At 38.0% G+C, this 24,938-nt stretch overlaps 1 protein-coding gene across 1 annotated transcript in view; it reads right to left on the bottom strand.

Annotated features, from left to right (window-relative positions):
* Window positions 1-1,236: 1,236 nt before the first annotated feature.
* The window catches only part of SNX3 (sorting nexin 3), a 44,437-nt gene continuing 20,735 nt past the window's right edge, over window positions 1,237-24,938 (bottom strand). Inside the window, exons 2-4 of the mRNA XM_059176938.1 lie at window positions 9,575-9,670; window positions 3,381-3,505; window positions 1,237-2,025 (exon numbers count right to left, since the gene is read on the bottom strand). Of these exons, the coding sequence (XP_059032921.1) occupies window positions 1,920-2,025; window positions 3,381-3,505; window positions 9,575-9,670 (327 nt within the window). The 3' untranslated portion in view covers window positions 1,237-1,919. The remainder of the gene's footprint in view (window positions 2,026-3,380; window positions 3,506-9,574; window positions 9,671-24,938) is intronic.

The raw sequence follows: 24,938 nt of genomic DNA, 5'->3' as shown, positions 1-24,938 counted from the left end.
AACATGTGCCTTGGGGGCAAAACCATACCTGCTTGAAAACCACTGCTTGCAAGGAATGAATTCAGAGCTGCCACTGTTCGTCCTGCATACCAAAACTCAATGGCCTTTGATGTTACTTCTCCAGCTCACTGAAATCACCTGTTGTTTAGCTTTATACCTTAGTTTATAGTAAGTGAAATGTTCAGTTTATGGAATTGTGAAGTTTTTTTTTTTTAAAGATTTTTATTTATTTATCCGAGAGAGGGGGGGGGGAGAGAGTGAGCACAGGCGGGCAGAATGGCAGGCAGAGGCAGAGGGAGAAGCAGGCTCCCTACTGAGCAAGGAGCCTGATATGGGACTCGATCCCAGGACGCTGAGATCATGACCTGAGCCAAAGGCAGCTGCTTAACCAACTGAGCCACCCAGGCATCCCTTGTGATGTATTATTTAAGCAACAAAAGGCCTTAGAGGGCAGCTCTAATTCCTAGGACTTCCAGTCTGTTTGGTGGACATCCTAGTTTGGCCCAGACCTAAGCTGGTTTCCTCTCAAATGGACTGAACTGTTTCCAGAGACAGCTCTGGAGTGGGAGGACCAACTTTCCTTACCTTGGGGTTTAACTCTGGGTCACAACGAGACCCCCCAAACCACCAGATGTTGTACAGACTCAAATTAGAGACCACATTCTGACTGCAATGGTCTGGCTACAACACAAGTTAGAGAGCAAGGAGTCCTTCATTTTCTGGCTTCTTATCACTTACACAAGTCAGGCTAGAACATTGTGCCCCTCTGCCTTGGTTAAAGAGGATGAAGTGTGCCACGACCCCAAACCAAATTAAAGAGAAAGCATGACTCTGCTGACCAAGAAAAGGGTTATTATACCCTTGCTAAGTGTGTTTAAACAAGTCACTCAGAAAACTAGGAAAAAAATTCCTGTGAAAAATAGGAGGCACAGTACTGACTTATCTTAAAAGGCCTTTTAAGAAGAATGACTTAAGATTATAAAGCATTTTTCAAATACACAAAGTGCTTCATAACAACTCAGTAAGCTTTAAGGAATGCTTTTTCTAGTACATCACTTTTTTTGTTGTATAAAAGAAAATACCCCAATTCAAAAGGTGGTAGCATATTTGATATCACCACTGTTTAAGAGGAATGGAGTTACAGGAATGAGAAGTATATAATTAGTAAATAATCCCTCTCAACAGTGAGTTAAGCAGGAAAGCCATGGAGCAGCCGGAGGCAACACAATCAGTGCATATCAGAAATGCTTTTTTATTTTTTATTTGAAAACAACTTAAATTTTTAGACAAATGATTTTAGTATATAAATTTGATTTTGTTTTTATACAGAATATAAAGATTTCCCTCATTAATCTTCCACGTGAAGGGTATTACAAGCCTGAAGGGAGACTTTTCTGCACACAAGTGTGTATCTTACACACAGGGGACTGGAAACCAATGGTGTAGTGCTTCTACACATAAATTAGGTCAAGGGACATCACATATTAAAAAGGATAAGAGAAATATTCTAGTTAATCAGATTCAAGAAGCAAACAGGACACAAAAACTGTGCAGATAAGACCAAGTCAGTAACTTTAGTTAGGACACTGCGGGTTATACTGGAGTAACAGGTCTGCGAGGTGATCATGGGGACCACATTAGAACGGCAAGGAAGAGCTATTTATATAGAAAGGCTGGAAGGAGGGATTTTCACTAAAGCAAATTAACTTCTTGTCAACTGCCAAAACAAAACAAAACCAAACTGAGCGTATGGATGTTAGTATACCGAGGGCATGTTATACCAGTTTTTGTGCGGCATGCTGAGAGTTAGTTAGAACTTCTTCACTGGTGCGTATGAACCATTAATAGTCACGGAGAGGTGTGGTTTTTTTTTGTTTTTTTTGTTTTGTTTTTTTTTTTTTGCCCCTTCTCACCAAATTTCAGGCATGTCTTATTTTAGATGGAGTATAGCTTTTATCTATAATTTCATCCTGTAAAAACATGTGAAGACAACGTTCATTCTGTGCCAGAGGATGACCAGCGACCCTAGGAATTAAAAAACACACACTTAGTCCAGTATTTTTCAAAAGAAAGCCTGGTGGGTCAAACACACATTTTCTAAGGTTAAGAAGCATGTATGATTTAGTAATAATACGTGTTATTCTGGACTGCTCACAAGGCTATGCTCTCTCAGCAAATGGTTGATATTTCCTTTCCTTTGGCTCACTGGGGTCATTTAGAAAACATTTAATCACCTGCTCTGCACTGCTTCTGGAACAAGTGACCAATTCACTTCTTTATATATTACTGGGTATATTCACAAGAAACCTAAATGAATTTTAATGTCAAAGGTAAAACATGTCATTAATTCTATGAACACATTTTAAAGAAGAAAAAGCTACAGGATTAGAATTAGAAATATACTGAAGTTCACTAAAAGCTCAAAATATTAAGAAAGAGGTGTAAGTGTCCAGTTTTTTCTTTTTGGCTTGCTTTAAAGGTTTCCATTGCAGACTACACATAAGATACAGATGGGTGACCAGACTTCTATCTCTGAATTACAAAACCACCTCAGCTGGCGGCATTCCCTTCTCCTACAGGAAAGCATATTCGTAAGACAACAAAAGTGACATGCTACAGCACTTAAGTAGAAGTTTAAGGCTTTGTACAACTTTCCCTCCTGTTTAACCACTCACAGATCTTCAATCTTTATTACTAGGTAAAAACTGAAGTGTTGATTAATACGTAAGCTCACACAACCATATTCTCCAGCATTTGATTTTATTTGGTCAAATTTAAGGCCAATGCACAATTACAGCGATCCCTTTCCTGGCATAATTCTATTACTTTGGTTTTTAAAAACTGCTGTATTTCCAAAGGAGTAAAATTAAAAGCTAGAAATTTGGTTTAAAAACCAAAATCTCAGGTCTTCTTACATTTTGAAAAAAATACATTCTGCCATGAACATTTTAAATGTGTACCTTTACATAAGACATGCTGATAATACCTCCATTTGCAATCAAACAAAATGATTGCAAGTGTTCTGTAAGTTTTATTGTTCATGCTAGAACATACCTTAAATGAGAAAGAATCATAAGTAAAACTGTATTTTTTAAATGCTGCAATTTTAAATGTAATTTGCATAAATTAACTATGAAAAACAAATACAAAACTTAGGTCAACACAAAGCTACTCATTTTAATCACTCAAGTGTGTTAATATTTATCACATGATCTTCAACTTGTTACATACTTCTACTTTATTCAAATGGTACAAACAGGAAATGGCCAAAAAGAAAAGTAGTGTTACCGTTCAGCTTCAGACCTAAACTACTAGTATCCACCTGAAGTCGTCTCAGAACACTATTCCCTCTTAAACCTCGAGGTACAGAAAGTACTCACTTGTTTATAAACTGCTCCAGTCCTTGCTTCCTTTCTTCAATAAAATTATCATCAAATATTCCATCATCTCCTCTAAAAGGAAGCTGGCGCAAAAATGCTTTTCCAGGGAGCGGGGGAACTACAACCTGAAAAAACACAGGAAAGAAAGCTCTTGAAGATGCTGACCAGGCTGTGAAAATATATAGAGCACAACATGAAGACAAGTATACGTTCACTAGGACAGCCATTCCACTGTTACACCAGTTTAAATATAAAAGAAAATCAGTAAAAAACACACTGAAAAAAGATTCAACGTTTGGAGGCAAGATAACCGAAACGCAGAATAACCCATCAGACTATGTACGGCTCCTCAATGGCATGGCCTGTAGCTTAATTATCGTTTTCCCTGAACCTGTCGAGGCACAAGTGTACCAAGAGAACACTCGAGCAATGCTACAGGAAAGGCTGTGAAGCCTCCAGACAGTCTGGATGCCACTTAGGGGAGACAATGCTCCTACAGTTGAAACTGCAGAGACCACGATCAACTTTCAATTACAACAGTAACAAACTCTTTCCAGCCTGGGCAGGTCAGAATTCCATGGTCTCTTTCTTCCACCTCATACCATCTATAAATAGTCTTTCCTACTTGTGTTCGAGCAGCATTTAAAAAATAAAATACTCAACAATTCTGTCACCACTCTACCATTTTCTAGGCTAAGAAACATGTCAACTTTCTCCCACATCCACTACCCTCTCTCTCCCCAAGGACCTGTTATTTCTTTCTTCTGACAAAGGAATATCCTAATTTTCCCCTTTAGAGCCTAACTGTCCTCTAGGACCAACTCATACTGATCTCTCTCCAGATCAGGAATTACCTGAAGCTCAAATATTTGTCTGAGTTAAACAGCACAAAGCTCTATTTCACAGGCGAGTTTGGTTTCTCAAACTATGGCACTATTAACATTTTGAACCAGGTCATTCTCTGGGGGTGGGGTGGGGCAGGGGAGGGCTTTCTTGCACACTGCATAATGCTTAACAGCATCACGGGCCTCTACCCACCAGGCTGGCTGCCACCCAGGAGCACCCCCTTGTTGTGACAATAAAAATCGTCTCCAGACATTGTCACATGTCTCCTAGGGGACAAAACTGCCCCTGGTGGAAAACCACCAACTTAAGCTCCTAATGCCTTCAAATAACAATCCCGTCTCAGGTCTTAAAAATTTTAAGAAAGCCTGGGCACAAAACAGAAGCTCAAAGACCTGTTATGTAACTAACCACTTAGCTGGATCCGTATCTTACACAAAACAGAAAAGGTGTAAGGAAACAATTCAGACAAGAAGAAATATAAATAGTAAACACCAGTAATAAAATTATATGCATTCTAAAAATGTTAAACCCTTGATGCAGTTTCTATCCTGAAACAAAAAGAAATGAACTAGGGTGAAAAAAGAAAGATCAACACAGGGCGCCTGGGTGGCTCCTGCCTTCAGCTCAGGTCATGATCTCAGGGTCCTGGGATCAAGCCCTGGATTGGGCTCTCTGCTCAACAGGGAGCCTGCTTCCCTCCCTCTCTCTCTGCCTGCCTCTCTGCCTACTTGTGATCTCTGCCAAATAAATAAATAAAATCTTTAAAAAAAAAAAAAAAAGATCAACACTTCATACAGAATAGCAAAGAACAAAATAAAAGCAAAAGAGAACAGAAAACCAAATGCCCAACATGAACTTCCTAATTCCTTCCCAGACTCAACGACTCTTCTCCCCAGAAGACCAATGATTAAGACGTCTGAAGATTTACCTTCCTAACTCTGCCTTAGCATTCTCAAATCTCTCTCCCTATATCAGCATTTGTGAAGTTGAGTGTTAAAACCTGTAAGGACCATATAACTGAGAAGCAGAGATTGTGACTACTAATTGAGCTCCAGTACAATGGCTATCTGATGGGCAGGGAAAAACACCTGTATGTATAAAGCTATTGTTAAAAAAAGAAGCCAGAACTATACTAAACAAATAACTACCATTAATTCAGGGCATAATTTAGCATGAAACTTAAGATTACTATGTGTTATCTGCAGAGATATATTCTTCCTAACATAATATTCAAAGCTGTCACTGAAATGGATGGTGAGGCTGTAGGATTAATAACCTACAAAAATCATGAGTGGCTTGTTCGGCTAAGATTCCAAAGATCCTCTTCAACATCAAATTATTTTTGCTTAAGCAGTCTGAAACGATCTCGTTCGAGTATACTGAACATCACCTACTTTCTAGCCTCAAAAACCATTATTTTGGTTAAAAGTACTAATACGTAAATGAAAATAACTGTTTTTAGCAATACTGTAATACAAGTACAACTTTCACAGTAAACCCTTCAGATATTTAACTGGCCTATTACTAAAAGTGCAGTACTGACCTTCAAAGGACAGTAATTATATGAAAACAATCCATAAAATGCGAGATTTTTGCAAATCACATGTCTGATAAGGAACTTGTAAGACTTTTTAAATATATTCTAGATACAACTCAATAATAAAAAGACAAAACATTCTATTAAACGGGCAAAGGATCTGAAAAAAGTATTTCTCCACAGAAGATATATAAATGACCGATAAGTGCACGGAAAAATGATCAACATCACCAGCCCTCAGCGAAATGAAAATCAAAACCACACTGACCCCGCACCACACATGCTAGGCCAGCTATAGTAAAGCAGCTAGCTGTAGAGGCACTTGGGCGTCTCAGTCGGCTCAGGTTGTGGGATTAAGCCCTGCATGGGGCTCTGCACTCAGCAGGACTCTGCTTGAGATTCCCTCTCCCCCACCCCCCAAAGCGTGCATACATACTCACTCTCTATCAAGTAAGTCTTAAAAGAAAAAAAAAAAGACAGCTATTAGTAAGTGCTGGTAAGGACAGAGAGAAAAGCGGGACCCTCAGACATTGGTGGGATTGTAAAAATGGCATAGCTGCTTTGGAAAACAGTCTAGGAGTTCCTTAAACAGTTATCACAGAACCCAGTAAATCCACTCCTATGTATACACTCAAGAGAAACAGAAATATATGTCAAAAAACCCTGTACCAGATGTTCAAGCAGTGTTATCTGCAACAGTCAAAAGTAGAAACAACCTGAATGTCTATCAACTAATGAAAGGATAAATAAAATAAATAAATAAAATGCATATCCATACAACAGAATATTTGGCAACAAAAAGAAATGAACTAGGAAAAAAAAAAATGAGGGAGTAATGTTAAAAACACCCTCCGTGAAAGAAGCTAGACACATCAGACTCCATACTCTATGCTATTTATATGAAATGTCCAGAACAGGCAAGTCCATACAGAAAGTCAATTAGCAGTTGTACAGGCCTGGGTGAGGAGGGGCCGAGGGAGAAACTGGTAGTGACTACTAATGGGCACGGGGTTTCTTTTATGGAATGACTAAGTTGTTCTAAAATTGACAGTAAAGATTGTTGTACAACTTTGTGAATATACTAAGAACCAATTAATTTTACTTTAAATGGGTGAACTGTATGGCATGTGAATTCTATGTCATTGAAGCCATTATTTTTTCCAGAAGTGAGGTCTACATGCCCCAAATGTTTACTAAACACTCCGGGGCAGCACATGCTATGATAAGCAAAGCCCAAAACCTATCAAGACACTTCTTCCCATCAATCAAAGACAGAAAAATACTGCATCATTTCACTTATGTGTGGAATCTAAAAAAATGAGACTCTTAGCAACGGAGTGTAGCAGATTAGTGGTTGCCAGGGGGTGGGGGATGGGGGAAACGCAGGCTGCTGGTCAAAGGGTACAAACTTCCAGTTATAAAAATGTTCTGGGAGTCTAATGTAGAGCATGGTGACTATAGTTAACAATACTCTACTGTACATTTAGAAGTTGCTAAGACTGTAGATCTTAAATTTTCTCACCACCACCAAAAAATACCAGGCGGGAGGGATAGGGTGATTGAGTTATGGTTATGGACACTGGGGAGGGTATGTGCTGTGGTGAATACTGTGAATTGTGTAAGACTGATGATTCACAGACCTCTACCCCTAAAGCAAATAATACATTATGTGTTAATAAAAAAAAAAAAAATTAACAACTATGTGAGGTGGATATATTAACTAAGCTTACTGTGATCATCATTTCATAATATATACATATAACAAATCATTATGTTGCACGCCTTAAGCTTACACAGTGTTATTTGTCAATTATATCTCAATAAAGCTGGGAATTCTTCCCTGTGGTCATAATTAATTTCTTGTTACCCAAAATGTTCCTAACTTGTTTTGTACATTTAGATCTTCAAACCATCCATAATTCATATATAGTGAGTTATAAATTTTTATTCCTAAATAGACAGCCAAAATGTTTCAATCCCATTTACTGAATATAAATTATTTTCCCTACTGATTGACAATGTTATTTTTGTTACTAAATTTCCAATAAACATGCAAGTTAGCCCCTAAGTTCTATTACATTCTGCTAATCTATCTGCTTATCTCTAAAGCAATACCAAACTGTTTTAATTACTGCAGCCTTAAGAGAAACTCTGATGTCTGCAGGTGTTCCGCACATGCTGAAAATAATTTTTGACTCTTCTTGGGGTTCTCTTTGATTATAAAGCTCATATATAAATCTGTAAGTTTATTTAAAAAAAAAAAAAAACCACTAAGATTTCTATCAGAGGAGATAATGCTTTGCTTTGATCAGGTCTACTGCTAAAATGTCACCTCTAAGTGAGGCCTTCCTCTGACAACTCTAAAAAAAGAGTACTCTCCTGGCACTCCCTACTTCCCTTGGTTTTTGTTTTTTCTTTTTCCTTCTTTCTTTTTTACAGGCTGTATTTATTTATGTAACACACAGAGATCACAAGTAGGCAGAGAGGGGGGTGGGGGAGGAAGCAGGCTTCCTGCTGAGCAGAGAGCTGGATGCAGGGCTCTTTGATCCCAGGACCCTGAGATCATGACCTGAGCCTAAGGAAGAGGCTTAACCGACTGAGCCACCCAGGTGCCCCGGTTTTTGTTTTCTTTAGAGCGTATCACCATCTGACATACTAGATATCTACTTTTTCTGCTTTCCCATCACTGCCAGCCGACTTCCCCAACAGATTATAAGGACCATGAAAGTGGGGTCTTAATGTGTTCACAGATCTATCCGTAAGTCAAAGGACATTCAGGATAGCTCTCAAATGTTTACAGAATAAATTAATCTTCAAAAGTGACTATTCCAAACCAAGAATGTAGCATTTCTATTTATTAAGTTATGCTTTTGTCTTTCGGTAAAGTTTTGAAGTTTTCTTTACATAGGTCTTAAATTTCTAGTTTTATTCATAGATATTTTATTCTTTGATATTCTTTTGAGCCAACTGATTCTGCTTTACATTTCGATAGAATGCTATGATTTGTGTAATATATCGCTCTTCTATCCAGCCACAGGTATCTGGTTAAGGAAGTTTTCCTTCCATTTCAACTTGTCACACTTGAGAAATGAGCACAAGTTAGCCTTCACCTGCTTCCGGGCTCCAACACACCAACTTCTGATGCCCTTCTGACACCAGGCTGAAATTAGGGTCATTAGAATGAGACCTTGCCTTGCCGTAATTTTTTTTGCAGCCAAAGCCACTAAATTTTAAGAGAAGATAACTCTTACCAAAGTATACAGCAGTGTTTTTAAATTGCATGTAGCAACCAATGAGACCATGGCCATCATTTGAAAAGCTAAGCTGAACAATATCAGCACATATCACAGGTAAGGTGAGTACTGGTTTATGAAAACTCTGGCTATATGTACATGTGTGACAATGAAAAAGTGTATTACGAATCAGTAAAAGAAAAAGAACTGCAAATACAGTGATATATGAGATGTACTGAGGAAGAGAAACTTCGGAAGGTGTAGGGAAGGGGAGGGGCAAGACGGAAGAGGAAGGTGAAGGAAAGGAAGGAAGGAATAGCAAAAGAGTTCTGAGAAGTAAGTGTTGGCCAAGCGTGAGTCCGTAAAGGCCTCAACTGGGCCATTAAAGTAGACAAGGGAAGAATGAGGTTTAAAGAAACATTATAGCCTTCCCCCATCGCCCAAAAAATAAGAGGAAACTGAACTACCAGAAAAAAAGAAATTATACTTGCTTTTACCCCCTTCATTCAAGGTAAGTTTTCTGAAACATTAAAATTCAGAGTCTTTGGCTTTAAAGTCCCATTACAAATAGTTCTTACCTTGCTCTCTCTTTCTAATTCACTTCGCAGCCATTCAAAGTCACTGTATCTTCTTCTAACGGTAGATTCCTTCAGCTTGAAAATAGGCAGATTTGTCTGAAATTTAAAAAAAAAAAAAATCACTCCTAAGCTGAAGCACAGGATAGGGACTTCAAAAACAGAGCTGGGGTGAGGAATCTGTCAAACTGATCACATGGCAGGCCTGGTTACCTTAAGAAAATCATGAAGTTATTCCGATGACATTTTACCTCTAACAAAATAAAACTTGACTAAACATTAAAGTGTATTATATATGCTGGAGTACAACTTTTAAAAACGCACGTCTGCACATATGCTTTAGAAGGTCATTCTGCCTGAGGTCAGTTACGTAAATATAGGGCATTTTTCCTATTTTGGTGAGCTGTAGAAATGTCAAGTGGACAGGAGTGGGATAAAGCTAGCTCCGATGGCTGTCCAGTTTAGACAGTACTGTACCATACAATGCTCAAAGGGGGGAAGAGACCTTAACTACTTTGACATGATATACATAATATTTTATTGTGATGACTGGATTAGATGTTTCACAATGAAAGAAATGAATGAAGGATTATGCTTAATGGTCTTCTAAAAAAATGCGAGAAACTAGCAGGGAAAGAGTGCAAAGTCTGCACTATTATTACTAGTAGGAAATCAGGAGTCAATCACATTAGATCGAGTTCATAGATCCACAGCTTTATAGACTGAGGGCAAGTTTAAGAACGGAAAACAGGGGTGCCTGGGTGGCTCAGTGGGTTTAGCCGCTGCCTTCGGCTCAGGTCATGATCTCAGGGTCCTGGGATCGAGTCCCGCATCAGGCTCTCTGCTCAGCAGGGAGCCTGCTTCCCTATCTCTCTCTCTCTCTGGCTGCCTCTCTGTCTACTTGTGATTTCTGTCAAATTAATAAATAAAAAAATCTTTAAAAAAAAAAAAAAAAAGAACGGAAAACATAATGCCCAGAACTCTGAGGTTACGCTGGAATGGAGACTGCTCTTTACAAGACTGCAAGGACCATTTATGTCTACTTCTAAAAGTAATAAAAAAGATTTCTGTTATCTTTTACTGATCCCTAGAAAAAGAGAAAATACACCACCAAACCCACTTTAAAATGGCTCATGATTAAGGGCTATTAGCAGAAGCCCATGACTTTTTTAGCAAGAACAGAATTTAAAGTGCACATAATATCACAAAGTTTATAGGAGACAGAAATGATCTAACATAATTAATGCCGTACCATACTGAAAATGCTATTTAATACTAGATACTCATGGGTTATACTTTGTCTCTAATTTGCTCTTTGTACTTGTAGAACAGCAAACCGTTTTACAGCTGAAAAGAAAAGTTAAGTGTCACCAGAAGAGACATCAACCATCATGTAAACCTTACTCTTCAGAAAATGTCGATCATTTGTTAAACTTAATGCCACTGATAAATAATTGTCATTCAGCACAAGAAAAGCTTTTTATTCAGGGACCTAAACCCATTTTGTAGTAGATTTTAGTTTTTTCCAAAGTGTATTAACTTCTCCATGCTGTATACCTTATAGCTTGGAATCTTCTACAGATGCTACTGGGCATAACACTGGATAGGTTTCAAGCGTGAAACCAAATCTCACAAGAGGTTTAAAAGCACTTGGATTTTCTTTCCCAGGTAACCACAACATTTGTTCATTGTATTAATGACTAAGAGCAAAATTGCACCTAACAAGACTCTTATTATACTAAAAGTCAAGCTTATATTTAGAGATGCTGGCTTGCTGTTTACAGAAGGGTATTCTCATTCCCCACAGGGAATAAAATTAGGTCCCCTGGGGAGCAGGATGATAATTCCCAGAAAGAAAGCACTGGATTATTTCTCTCTAATTTCACCCATTGGCTTTTTAACCAAGTTCACCCTTCCGCATTAAAATATTAAGTCTTTGTAAGTGTCTAAAGATAGAAAGGCTTTTACAGAATTGAGTGTTTTCTGCAGGTGAGATTTTACATTCTGAATTCCCTCCTCTCAAATTACTTTACAACAGGGATTAGCTGCTCTCTTTATTCAATACGTTAAGATCAAGCTTGTGAAAAGAGTTCCCTGCGAATTTTCATACTTCTGGGTACGGAAGTCCATAAAGTTAATCTCTGAAACAACATATCAAGCTTACAGGTACAATGTTGAGGGAAGAGTGCCAATTCAGCTCATTTTACCTTCCATTTTCCCTTTTGAACTTTTGACACAATCATGATTATATCTGATTCACTTTAATAGAAGGGGAGTGGGAAGGCGAAAAAGTCCGTTCCATTCTATGATTAGCTAGTAATTTTTTAGATTATATATAAAAAAGGTTCACAGTTAAAGAAAATTCTTCTATTTAGTCTGCTCAACGGGCTATGCTTTCTCTTTACATGATGATTCCTTTAAAGTTTTGATAAAGTCACATCATGTAATTCTTAATATTATTTACCCATTACATTTGGCGTGGCAAGTTTGCCTGTTAACTTCCTCCTGATCAACACAACTTGATCAAAATAAAACTGAAAAAAACGTGGAGGTGTTTTCGTTAAACCACTATTGATTATAAACTCTTGATCAGTCACTTACAACTTATTTAACCCTCATAAAATGTTCCATTTTGTTTTTCTAAATAGAGAAGAGTGAGGGTGATTACCTTTTTTTTTTTTTTTTTTTTAACTACAGGTTTAGGAGGATTCAACTATTTTTACAATTTGGGAACATTTATAAAAGGGCTAGTGCTAGGTAAGTTGAGGAAATGTAAAGACTGAGATGGAGCCCTAACCCTTTGAAGCTTGTTTTAGGGAGGTTAAAGAATAAGAACACAAAAAATTTATGTGGTTAAAAATACCATACACCGGGCGCCTGGGTGGCTCAGTGGTTAAGCCGCTGCCTTCGGCTCAGGTCATGATCTCAGGGTCCTGGGATCGAGTCCCGCATCGGGCTCTCTGCTCAGCAGGGAGCCTGCTTCCTCCTCTCTCTCTCTCTGCCTGCCTCTCTGCCTACTTGTGATTTCTCTCTGTCAAATAAATAAATAAATAAATCTTTAAAAAAAAAAAAAAAATACCATACACCATAAGCAAAAACAAAGTTGAAAGACCAAGAACAAATTGTAGACAAATATTTGCAACATAAAACAAAGGGATAATTTTATTAAAATGTAAAGAACTTAGAGACCAATTAAGGAAAAGATGAATAACCTGACAAAACAGGCAGAACATAGACTAAAGGTCAATAACGTTCACCAACTTCACTCACACAAGAAATGCTAGTTGAAACAGGAAGATCCTATTTTCCTTCAGACCAGCAGGTATTACATTTTAATACCTAGTGATGGAACGGAGACAGACAGACGGACAGACAAGTGAAAAATCTGGTTGACGGAAGCAACTTGTAAGGAGGGCATTCTGGTAACACCTCTCATTCTTTCAAATGCATAGATCTTAAAAATAAGATGAAAACAGGGAGAGAAACCGTAAGAGACTCTTAACTGTAGGAAACAAATTGAGGGAAGGCTCCTGGAGGGGAGAAGGGTTGATGATGCGGTGGGAACTGGGAGACATTAAGGAGGGCACTAGATGGAATGAGCACTGGGTGTTGTATGCAGTTGATGAATCATTAAATTCTACCCCTGAAACTACAGTAATAAAATAAAGGCATATATCCTCTAAGCCAACAGTTCCACGAGGAATTAATCCTACAAATATTTCCACATACACAAAAAGATACCAGTATTATATCATAATTATATATCTCAGTAGTTTACTTAAACATTGTTCATGTGATAATAAAACAAAATCTAATACAACTGCTACAAACATAAGTGAAACTTTATACAGCTTTTACAAACTAAAATTCAGCCAAAGGCTGATCAGAAAGCCTAAGATGTGTTAAAGAGACGTTTAAGAGCATGTGACCTTTTTTTTTTTTTTTGAGTATGTGACTCTTGATCTCAGGGTAATGAATTCAAGTCCCATGTTGGGGGCAGAGATTACATAAAAAAGTAAAACCTTTAAAAATAAGTTTCCTAACAGTACATACAGTATGATACCATTTTATGATACCATTTGTATAATTAAAGCGTAAGGGAATTGATACTGGATTTGGCCAGTATTCTCTTCACACATGGAGTAAGCCACACTGTAGGAAGACCTTGGAAAAAGTTAAATAGTGTGAGCTACATGCTGAGTACACTAAAGCGTAGGTCATGGGAAAACTGAAAAGGTTAAACTATGCCCTGAGTATGTGGCTAAGGTGTGTCTCTGTGAGCATCAGGATTAATAAACATCTCTAAACAGGAAAATAACTTCGAAATAGAAAAACAGAAGAGAGAAACTGCCATGAAGTTGAAGCCACAGAACTGGACAGATTAGCTACATGTTGGTGCACGAGGGGCCTAACAACGGGTGCCGTTCCTAAGTTGGTTCCGTTCTCATCCCAAGAAAGAAAATTTTTTGTGACTATGTATGGTAGGAGATGTTAACTAGACTTACTGTGATCATTTCACAAAGTATGCTAAATATGGGATCATTCATTACGCTGTACATCTGAAACTAATGTAGTATGTCAATTATTATTATTATTAGTTTTAGTTTTCTTTCGTTTGGTAAGCTCTCCACCCAACATGGGGCCAAAACTAACAACTCTGAGACCAAGAGTCACTAACTCTTCTGAGCAAGCCAGGCAGGTGCCCCATGTCAATTATATCTTAAACAAACAAATAAACAAAAAAGAACAGCTGTTCTAGCCACTTCTAAGGCTTGAAGAAAATGCACAAGAGCCAGACTACTGAGGCAAATTAAAGCAAAAGTTCCTAATAGATTTTACTTTAGATTTCATTTAAAAATGCTTCATAGACTTATCCAGAGAGAAATAAAGTGGTAAATTCTGAAATTAAATGTAAATCAGACTTCAATATGGTTAACTTATTTAAATGACTAAAACTCTGAAACTTCCAAAAGGCAACATTTAGTATTCTCTTATCCTGACATTCATATTTCTCCCGTAGTTGTTCTAAATTGCTCAGACTGTGCATAAACTAGAAGCCACTATTTTCTGCCAGCTACTATTATTTTACCTATAGAACCACAGTTATTTTATTTGTAGGAACAGTGATCAGAGGCCCGTAACATCAGAGACAAGTAAAATAAAGTCCATCATCAGGCAAGAACCATAAACTAAGCCATAATCTTCATTTATGTGTACAGGTACCTATTACTAGTAAACGCTGAAGGTGTGAGTAATCTTGGTCTTTTTTTTTTTTTTTAATTAAATTAAATTTATTTGACAGAGAGAGAGAGATCACAAGTAGGAAGAGAGGCAGGCAGAGACAGAGAGGGGGAAGCAGGCTCCCCACTGAGTAGAGAGCCCGATGCGGGGCTCGATCCCAGGACCCCGAGACCATGACCTGAGCTGAAGGCAGAGGGTTAACCCACTGAGCCACCCAGGCACCCAAACTTGGTCTTTTCAATAGTATCCATGTAACTGTGAAAGTTGTACAACTTGTTTCATTATAAATCTGAAGCAAGACAGACGCGCCTACAAACACATCAACTATTCCTATAGCTTCTATGTAAGAAACCCAGTATTAACAATAATTTGAAGCTATGTCAGGCCCAAACTTTACATTTAAAAAGCAAAGAATTATAATTATCTGCCTCTTAAAAAAGCTAAGCAAGTTGCCAGGAATTCATTAAGTCTGTAGAAACAATTTTATACACTAAGGAATCTGGGTGGCTCAGTTGGTTAAGCATCTGCCTTCAGCTCAGGTCATGATTCCAGGGTCCTGGGATTGAGCCCTGAGTCAGGCTCCCTGCTCTGCAGGGAATCAGCTTCTCCTTCTCCCTCTGCCACTGTTCATGTGCTCTCTCTCTCTCTAATAAATAAATAAAATCTAAAAAAAAAAAAAAAAAAAAAAAAACCACCAATTTTATTCACCATTCCAAAATATACCTTTTTAATTATTATACAACCCAAATACTAGTTAATGTGTCAGCACTACTTATTGACTTTTGGGGGGGGCACCTGGGTGGCTTCAGTTGGCTATGCATCCGACTCTTGGTTTCTGCTCAGATCAAGACCTCAAGGTTATGAGATCAAGCCCCCTAGTGGGGCTCAGTGCTCAGTGCAGAGTTTTCTTAAAACTCTCCCTCTGCTCTTCCCCACCACTCTAAAATAATTAAAATAAATAAATAGAAAGGTAAATAAATAAATGGTGCAATGTTAAGTCACAGAGAAAGAGACAAACCAAAATCTCCACTCTGTATCTTACCACTACTAAAATCAATGACATCAGTAGTTCTTTTTTTTTTTTTTTTTAAAGATTTTATTTATTTGAGAGACAGAGAGAGAGAACATGTCTGGGGGAGTGGGGAGACTCCCACTGAGCAGGGAGCCCAATGTGGGGCTCGATCCTGGGACTCCAGGATCATGACCTGAGCAGACGTTTAACCAACTGAGTCATCCATGTGCCCATCAGTGGTTCCTAAATCCAGTTATGCTTCAGAATTACCTAGGTACCTTGAAACAATTTCTTAAATGGAAGTATAACATATGAGCAAATAACACCGAGGGTATAGCTTGGTTAAGTTTTCAGATGGTAGCAATTTGGGCAGTCTTTATAATCAAACAAACAAAAACAGTCTTGAGGCCTGCCTCAGAGCAACTAGATCAGTTTCAAGGGGAATGAACCCTTTAAAGATTTTACTTACTTTATTTTTTTAAAGATTTTATTTATTTTACAGAGAGAGCGCATGCGACCACAAGCAGGTGAGCGGCAGGCAGAGGGACAAGCAGGCTCCCCAGAGAGCAGGGAACCCAATGCAGGGCTCGATCCCAAGGCCCTGGGATCATGACTGGCACAGAAGGCAAATGCCTGACTGACTGAGCCACCCAGGTGCCCCAAGACTTTTTTTTAAGGTACCTCAAGATTTCAATTATTTTAGAGAAAAAGAGAGAGGGCAAGTTCAAGGAGAGGCAGAGGGAGCGAGAAGAACAAGCAGCCTCCACACTGAGTGCAGAAGCAGGACACAGGGTTTGGTTCCACAACCACAAGATCATGATCTAAGCTGAAATCAAGAGACCAATGCTGAACTGACTGAGCTACCCAGGTGCCTTGGGAATGAGCCTTTTAAAAAGGTTCCCCAGATGATTAATATACAATTTTAGTAACTATTAACTATAACATGTATGACTGGTTCAAACAATCACCCAACAAGTAGCTAAACCAGTGCTCAGATGAAAATCTACAGCTGTAAATGTCTACATTAAAAAAGATGAAATATCTCAAGTGAATAAACTTCCACCTTAAGAAACTAGAACAAACTAAAAACAAGTAGAAGAAAGGAAATAATAAAGATCAGAGTGGAAATCAGAGTGAAAAACAACTGAGTGGAAAACAGAGAATAGAAAAACAGAAAAAATACAAATGAAAAGCATTCCAGGGCACTGGGTGGCTCAGTGGCTGAGCATCTGCTTTTGGCTTGAGTCATGATCCCAGGACTCTGGGATCAAGCCCTGCATTCGGCTCCCTGCTCAGCGGGGAGTTGGCTTCTCCCTCTGCCCCTCACCCCGCTTCTGTGCACTCTCTCAAATAAATAAAATCTTTAAAAAATTCAATGCTTCAAATAAAGAAATGAAATTTTAATCAAATTTAAGATTTTAGGGTGCCTGAGTGGCTCAGTGGGTTAAAGCCTTTGCCTTCAGCCCAGGTCATGATTCCAGGGTCCTGGGATGGAGCCCCACATCAGGCTCTCTGCTCAGCAGGGAGCCTGCTTCCTCCTCTCTCTCTCTGCCTGCCTCTCTGCCTACTTGTGATCTCTGTCAAATAAATAAATAAAATCTTTTAAAAAAATTTAAGATTTTAATATCTTGTTTTATAAAACTTTATAGTACTCATACTATTCCTTCTGCGGTCAAAGAAAATTAAAGTCAGTAACCCTACTCTTTCTCATTCTGTCAAATCTCACATTTAATACTGAATCTCACATTTATAAAATCTCACATTTTATACTGAATCAATCATTCAGTATAAAAGTACACACTTTATGATATTCTATATTACAACAGTGGTTAAGAGCTCAGTCTCTGTTTAGGTTCAAATTCCAGCATGGTCAGTTAGCTGTATGAATTAGGCTAGTCAATCTATTTTTTTAATTTGCTCATCTATAAACTGGAGATAACAGTGTGAGAGTGTATAAAAATAAATGGTTTAGAAGTTGAACTAGCCCAGATAATTTCTTTTCTACTGCTTGGGAAATCATTCAAGGGATAAATATTTTGAAATAAGTTAGATATGTGGTTCTTGAAGGCCATGCTCTTATAACCCTATCTCGTACAGCTGTTGTAATGATGAAATGAGGTATGTAATATAAACACGCTAGAACCATACATAGCACCCAACTGCAAAGTCTAAGTTGCTTTTCTTACATCACCCCTTTTCTATCAGCAAAACTTTCTATTATTATAATACCCTCCTTTACCTTTAACCAACTGTTGTTAGTTATATTTGCTTTCTTTTTATTTTTTTTTAAAGATTTTATTTATTTATATGACAGACAGAGATCACAAGTAGGCAGAGGAGCAGGCAGAGAGGCAGGCAGAGAGAGAGGAATTAAAGCAGGCTCCCCGTCAAGCAGAGAGCCTGATGTGGGGCTTGATCCCAGGACCCTGGGATCATGACCTGAGCCGAAGGCAGAGGCTTTAACCCACTGAGCCACCCAGGCACCCCTACATTTGCTTTCTTAATCTTCTGCAGCAGTTATTTCTGCTGAACCATTTGAGAGTAAACTGCAGACATCATAATCCGTTACCACTAAGCACTTTGGTGTGCATTCCCTAAGAACATTCTCTTATTTAACCACAGAACAAGGACCAAATACAGGATATTTACATTGATGTACAGTCTGTATTCAACTTTAACAGTCGTCCCTTTAAAACTTTTTAAAAATTGGAATCTAATTAAGAATCAAGCTCTGCCTGTTGTGTCTCTGATCTTCAATTTAGAACACTCTTCCTGATGTATTACCATTCAAGATGCTGACAATTTTAAACACCGAAGGCCAGATATTTGAGATGCATTATACATTTGAGTTCGTCTGTTTCCTCTTAACCAGCCATATGTCCTGCATTTCTGGCAGTAATGTATGTTCCTAATGGCTGGAATGATGAATCTGTCTCAGCACATCACATCAGAAAGACATGGTGTCAGTTTGTCCTGTTACTGGGTCACCTGATTAAGGTTAAGTTAGCCAGATTTCTCCAGTGTAAAGTTACCTTTTTTCCTTCTTTACAGTAAGTCTTTTTCTTATTCTTGTGCTTGCCCTTATAATAAAGTTTAGGGCCATTTGGAATTTATCCACCTAATTTAAAGCTCAAGAACTGTCAGAGCATAAAATGAATTCTGCTTCTTGGAGAAATTCACATTTTTAGGTGAAGTTATATGCCTGACTTTAACCATAAGGAGATGAGCTTACTGGACTGCCAAATAATAGCACCAACATACAGATATGTTAAGGACGTTTGGTTCACAATTTGACTTAGTAAACAGATCCTGAAGAGGACTGATAGTCTATTTGGCTAAAATGAAGCCTTAGGAGAATATTTGTACTTGCCTTAGGAGAAATTCAGGGTGATTCTCAAGCTTCTGTGTATCAATTGCAAGAAGAAAATATATTTTGCAGAGCACATGACAAGGTAACGGACTAATTATACAAGATACCTGGTATATTCAGAAAACTCGAAAAGAGTGTAAGACTAAAAACTTGAAGAAAACTATTCAGTATTGTCTTTTATGTTATAATAATATACCAGAAACAAAACTCCAAAGGGATGAAACGTAGTATCTGTACGCCTGTACTGCACGACTGCTATCTAGTGGAGAGCACGGCATAATCTACAGACACGCTCAGTCATTAAGCCGTACACCTGAAACTAACATAACACTGCTGCAACCGCACGCAAATATAAAAAATTTTAAGTCCTACCATTTGTATAAAAGAGAAACCAGCCAATGTCCCAGAAGGTGTAATTAATGACACAGAGTAAAATCTTCAGAAATCCAAACAGATACTACACACTATAGAGCAGAGTTTTGAAACCATGGTACAGACCACTATTTTAGAAAATAAGTGCTCCCTTCACATGTAAGCAGAGGAAACGGTCACACTGGTCTCCAAAAACCTGAGGCTGACACGCTTCCACAGGCTGACCTATTAAAAGTCAGCAGCTCACAGATACCCTATATGTAACCTGATGATCACTGATAGCCAAAGAGAAAACCAAGCCTCAAAATGTGATCACATGAATATAGCTCAACAATAGATATTAGAAAAATGTTTACTAGGTGTTTCTAGTATTTCTTCAGATAGTGTCATGTATACATTTGAGAAAAGAGACTGGCAACAACATCAAAAGTATACTCAATAGACCATACTCTATTTAACCAATCCTAAGAGATGTAAATGGATGCCTCACTCCTGTTCTCATTAAACGGCTGCATTTCTCCAAATATCTACATCTAGAGATAAAGGATAAGCTGAGAAGTGCTTAAGCTATTACCTCCCCCGTCAGTACTTTTGATACTTGTTTTACCCCATCTGGAACAGCATGAATAACTGCAGATATGGTTTATAACCTAGATGAACTCTAAATATGGCTGGGGAGAAGTCATTTAAGTGAAGAATAAGCTTTTTAGTCCAGAGAACCTTTGAAATGTAGATTGTCAGTAAGCCAAGGTATTTAGTTTAGTTTCTTTCTTTAAAAAAAAAAAAAAGGACATGGCTTTCCAGTGATACAATTTCCCATTATTTTAAAAGAAGTATCCTTTTTTTTTTTAATTGAAGTATAGCTGACATACAGTATGATATTAGTTTCAGGTGTACCACATGAAAGAAGTATCCTTTACAGCATAATATCCAAAACAGTAGAGAAGAAATTATCTAGACTTCTTTAATGCATAAATCAAGTAATTCCATATACTTTTTCTACTTTGACCATATTCTTCATTTGTGAATTGGCAACAAGACTCATTTGTGAGCCTATGAAAGGTTTTCGCCTTTAAGGAAACCGCAGTAATACTTCTACTGTAAAGAAAAACTGGTTCCTCATAGTTCATGAACATTTATATCATCCCAGATAGGCTTCTGAAAGAAAACTGCTTATTAACAGTCTGTGACCTTTTGTGAACTATTTTAAAAGTGCAAAATTATTTTCTGTATCTTCCTAACTTGCCTCATGGTGAGAACTGTTTCAAGAGCTGTAAACACCCCCCAATTCCCACATATCCCAAGTGCCACAACCTACAGAATCTCATTCGTAGTAGTCTGAGGTGGAACCCGGACATTGGGGTTTTTAAGCAATGCTAAGGGGCAGCCAGGGTTAAGAACCACTGCCCCAGAACCCCTGCCCTACACCTACTAACTGTGAGACAGGGAAAGGGAGCTAAGGAATCTGCATGATGACCCCATCATTTCAGTTTAGCCAAGATAATTACAGGCCATGATATTTTACCTCTTCAAGGACAGTGATTTGGAACTAACTCTTATGACACTAACTGGGAATGAGATGCAAAGTCATTGCAGGTAAAACTATAACGGGGAAACCAGCGGAAGAATATTAGCTAAGCACCTACTCAGTAAGTGTATTCTGAACAACTATATACACAACATCAGGCATGCGCAGACTACAGGGATCTCAACAGGATCTCCCCCTCAAGAGCTGTGCATGGCATGAAGATGGAAGGTGGGAGGGATTAAAGAAGCAGAGTAGAAATAAAATAATTTAAGGGGTACGCGGCTGGCTCAGTCTTGGAACATGCAACTCTAAATCCTGGGGCTGTGAGTTCAAGCCCCAGGCTGGGTGCAGATTACTTAAAAATTTAAAAATCTTAAAAAAACCCCACACCAATATACATATGAAAAACACATTAGGTTAAGTTTGCATGATAGGCTCATAAAAAGTATCCTTACAATTCAAAAAATTAGAACAGTAATACACATTCCTTTCTAGATATTTCATTTTGATACATATCCTTTCAGACTTCTATATATACAACTTCTATTTTTATTAAATATGTTAGGAGAGTCTCATTTGTATCATTAACAGGATTATACAGAAGCTATCTCCATGAGAGGTGGGTCAAACAATGATGAAGCACACAGCTCTGGAACCAGACAATCTGGTTTTAATCCCAACTCCTGCATTAACCAGCTACCTCACCCTTGGCAAAATGCTATGGAAGAGAGAGTTAGATGAAGCCTTGATACAGCTCCAGGGAATTTATATACTTTCCTTGAGACAAACCCCTGAAGGTGAAATAACTGAGCCAAAGGCTATGAATGCTAATGCTTCACAATGGCCTCAAGGGAGGCTACTTCACTAGACTGGGGAGGTCTGGAACCGGAGCAGGCGGTTACTTTGGTTACCTGAAGTAAGTCACGCTTTCTGTATCCTTTCCCCTCTTGACTCGGCCATGTAACCGCCTTTGATGAATGGTACATTACCAAGTATTTGTGAATTGAGGCTTGTCCTCTTGGAGCATCTGTTCACGAAAAGACATTCTCTCTTGGAACCCAGACACTATTCTGTTAGAAATCCAGCTATTCACATGAAGGAAAACTCAGGAACTGATCAACAGCCCCAGCTGAACTCCCAGTTGGTGCCAGCACCAACTTGCCAGCCAGCCATTTGACTGAATCATCTTGGAAATAAATCCTCCAGCCCCAATCAAGGTGCTCCGGCAGGTATCAAGGAAAACACAGATAAAACTGCTCCTTCTAAGACCTGACCAGATGGCTGAATTGTGATAAAGTGAAAGTTAGTTGTTTTAAGACACCAACTTTTGGGGTTGTCTATTACATAGTAATAGACATGAGTAATGAGTAACCTGACTTTGGTAGAATTATGCTAAACAAAAAGCACACTGAGAGGACAGTATCTCATATATAAAAACATGGTACTTAGTAAGTGTATAGACTTCTTTATTTTTAACACTTTGCTCTTAACTTTTTTGCTTCCTTATTACCTCCTATGTTCTGAGCAGCTGAGGTTCCCAAAAAATCTAAAACAGTTCATTGATTATGGATTAATTATGGAAGTGTTTTTCCAGAATTTAAGCAGGTGATAAAATGAACTGAAACTTTTCTACTCTAAACAAAAGCAAGGTCCTAAAGTAAGTTGTAATTTAAGGTGCTTTCTCTGCACTAACGTGATAAACTTCTAAGAACAGAGTATGAAATAATTGGCCACCTACATTATAAAAGAATGAAACAGACGTGTTTCTTCAAAGTATGAAGTAGTACCTGGGACACAAAAACAAGAGGGCACTTACCGAGTCTTAATTATTTAAGACCAGAGTAATGCTTCTGTTAATAAAGTCTCTTCTGTTCTTGTGAGAGTGACTAGCTATAATAAGACCACCAGACAATGGCATTAAATACTATATACATTAGACTGGCAGCAGTGTCATTACAATACTTCATTCCTTCCATAAAGCCCCACAAAGAGTGATTACTGTTCTTATAACCCAAAAGTACTCAAATTACTAACACAAAATCCTTTTACTAGATACAGTAAGTAACTCTCTTAAGAACCCCCATAATAAACAGCTGGAAAAAGCACAGATCACAAGTTATAACATGTCATCAAAGATTTCAATACATTATTAATTAAGTCAGTAATTTTAAAAAAATTTCTTGCTAGCATATTGTCTTTAACTATTAAGTGACTGTGGTGGGGCTGCAGAGCAGGGTATTCTGGGTTCTGTCCCTCACAATTTAAGTTCATTTCTGAGTACTTAGTCTAGCCTCTTTTTTTCCCTCATACTTTCCCTCCCTTACCCTGTCCTCTGAGTTGTAAAGTTTCTAAGAAAAGGAAATCATTCCAGATCCTTCACCTCTATCAGGTGATTTATCAGATATGTCATTTGCAAATATCTTCTCCCATTCCGTAGGCTAGCTTTTATTTTTTTTATTTTTATTTATTAATTATTTTATTTATTTTTTATTTATTTTATTTTATTTTTTAAGATTTTATTTATTTATTTGACAGACCTTCATAATACATTTCCAAACTATTTGGAAAATATTTGTGGGAAATATATTTTAAGTCATGACACTTATAAATATTATGTATCTCATAAGCCACTGGTGTTACTTAGAATGCTAAGAACTATACAGGATAAAAGTATTAATTGGGAATCCACCACAAACACTGGCTAAATATATGGACGTGGTCCCTGATTGGCAGACTTTATACAGACAAGGATAGGTAAGGTTAAGGAGAGGGAAATTAAGGATACTAGAATACAATGGGGCAAATTTCTGTAGATGGTACCCAATCTGGGGAGTGCATAATTGTAACACAGACATGTATGTACAACCTTTTAAGCTTAGAGGCTTTAAGACTCATTAAAATTTTTTCTGAGGCTCCTGGGTGGCTCAGTAGGTTGAGACTTCACCTCTTGGTTTCTGCTCAGGTCCTAATCTAAGGGTGCTGAGATCGAGCCCTGCATCAGGTTCTGTGCTCAGTGGGGAGTCTGCTTCTCTTCCTCTGCCCTTCCTCAGCTCTCTCTCTCTCAGATAAATAAGTAAATCTTAAAAAAATAAAAAATAAAAAAAACCCAAAAACATTACTTTAGGGGCGCCCAGGTGTCTCAGTTATTAAGCCATTAAGCCTTCGGCTCAGGTCATGATCCCAGGGTCCTCAGATCAAGCTCTGCGTTGGGATCCCTGCCCAGTGGGAAGCCTGCTTCTCCTTCTCCCATTCCCCTTGCTTGTGTTCCCTCTCTTGCTGTGTCTGTCTCTATCAAATAAATCAATAAAATCTTAAAAAAAAAATGTTACCTTCCTTCTCTGAGTTGCATCATCTTTAAAATGAAGACACTGTCATTTACCTCAGTAATTAAAGAGGAACTTTTATTACTTCAAACATATTATCAAATGAAACAAGATGGGATTGGGAGGGAGACAAACCATAAGTGACTCTTAATCTCATAAAACAAACTGAGGGTTGCTGGGGGGAGGGGGGTTGGAAGAAGGCGGGGTAGGGTTATGGACATCTGGGAGGGTATGTGCTTTGGTGAGTGCTGTGAAGTGTGTAAACCCGGCAATTCACAGACCTGTACCCCTGGGGATAAAAATATATTATATGTTTATAAAAAATTAAAAAAACATATTATCACTTATTGGATATTGAGTGTAGGACAAATATCATGCCACATTTTTCCAAAATTTTTATATCAATTCTAGTTAGGTAACATACATTCCAATATTGGTTTCATGAGCAGATCAGTGATTCATCATTTACATAGAACACCTACTGCTCATCATAACAAGTGCCCTCCTTAATGCCCATCGCC

This window comes from Mustela lutreola, chromosome 6 (genome assembly GCF_030435805.1).
Source record: "Mustela lutreola isolate mMusLut2 chromosome 6, mMusLut2.pri, whole genome shotgun sequence".
Taxonomy (NCBI): domain Eukaryota; kingdom Metazoa; phylum Chordata; class Mammalia; order Carnivora; family Mustelidae; genus Mustela; species Mustela lutreola.
The sequence above is the reverse complement of the archived record's forward strand: the minus strand, read 5'-3'. Positions and strand labels throughout refer to the sequence as shown.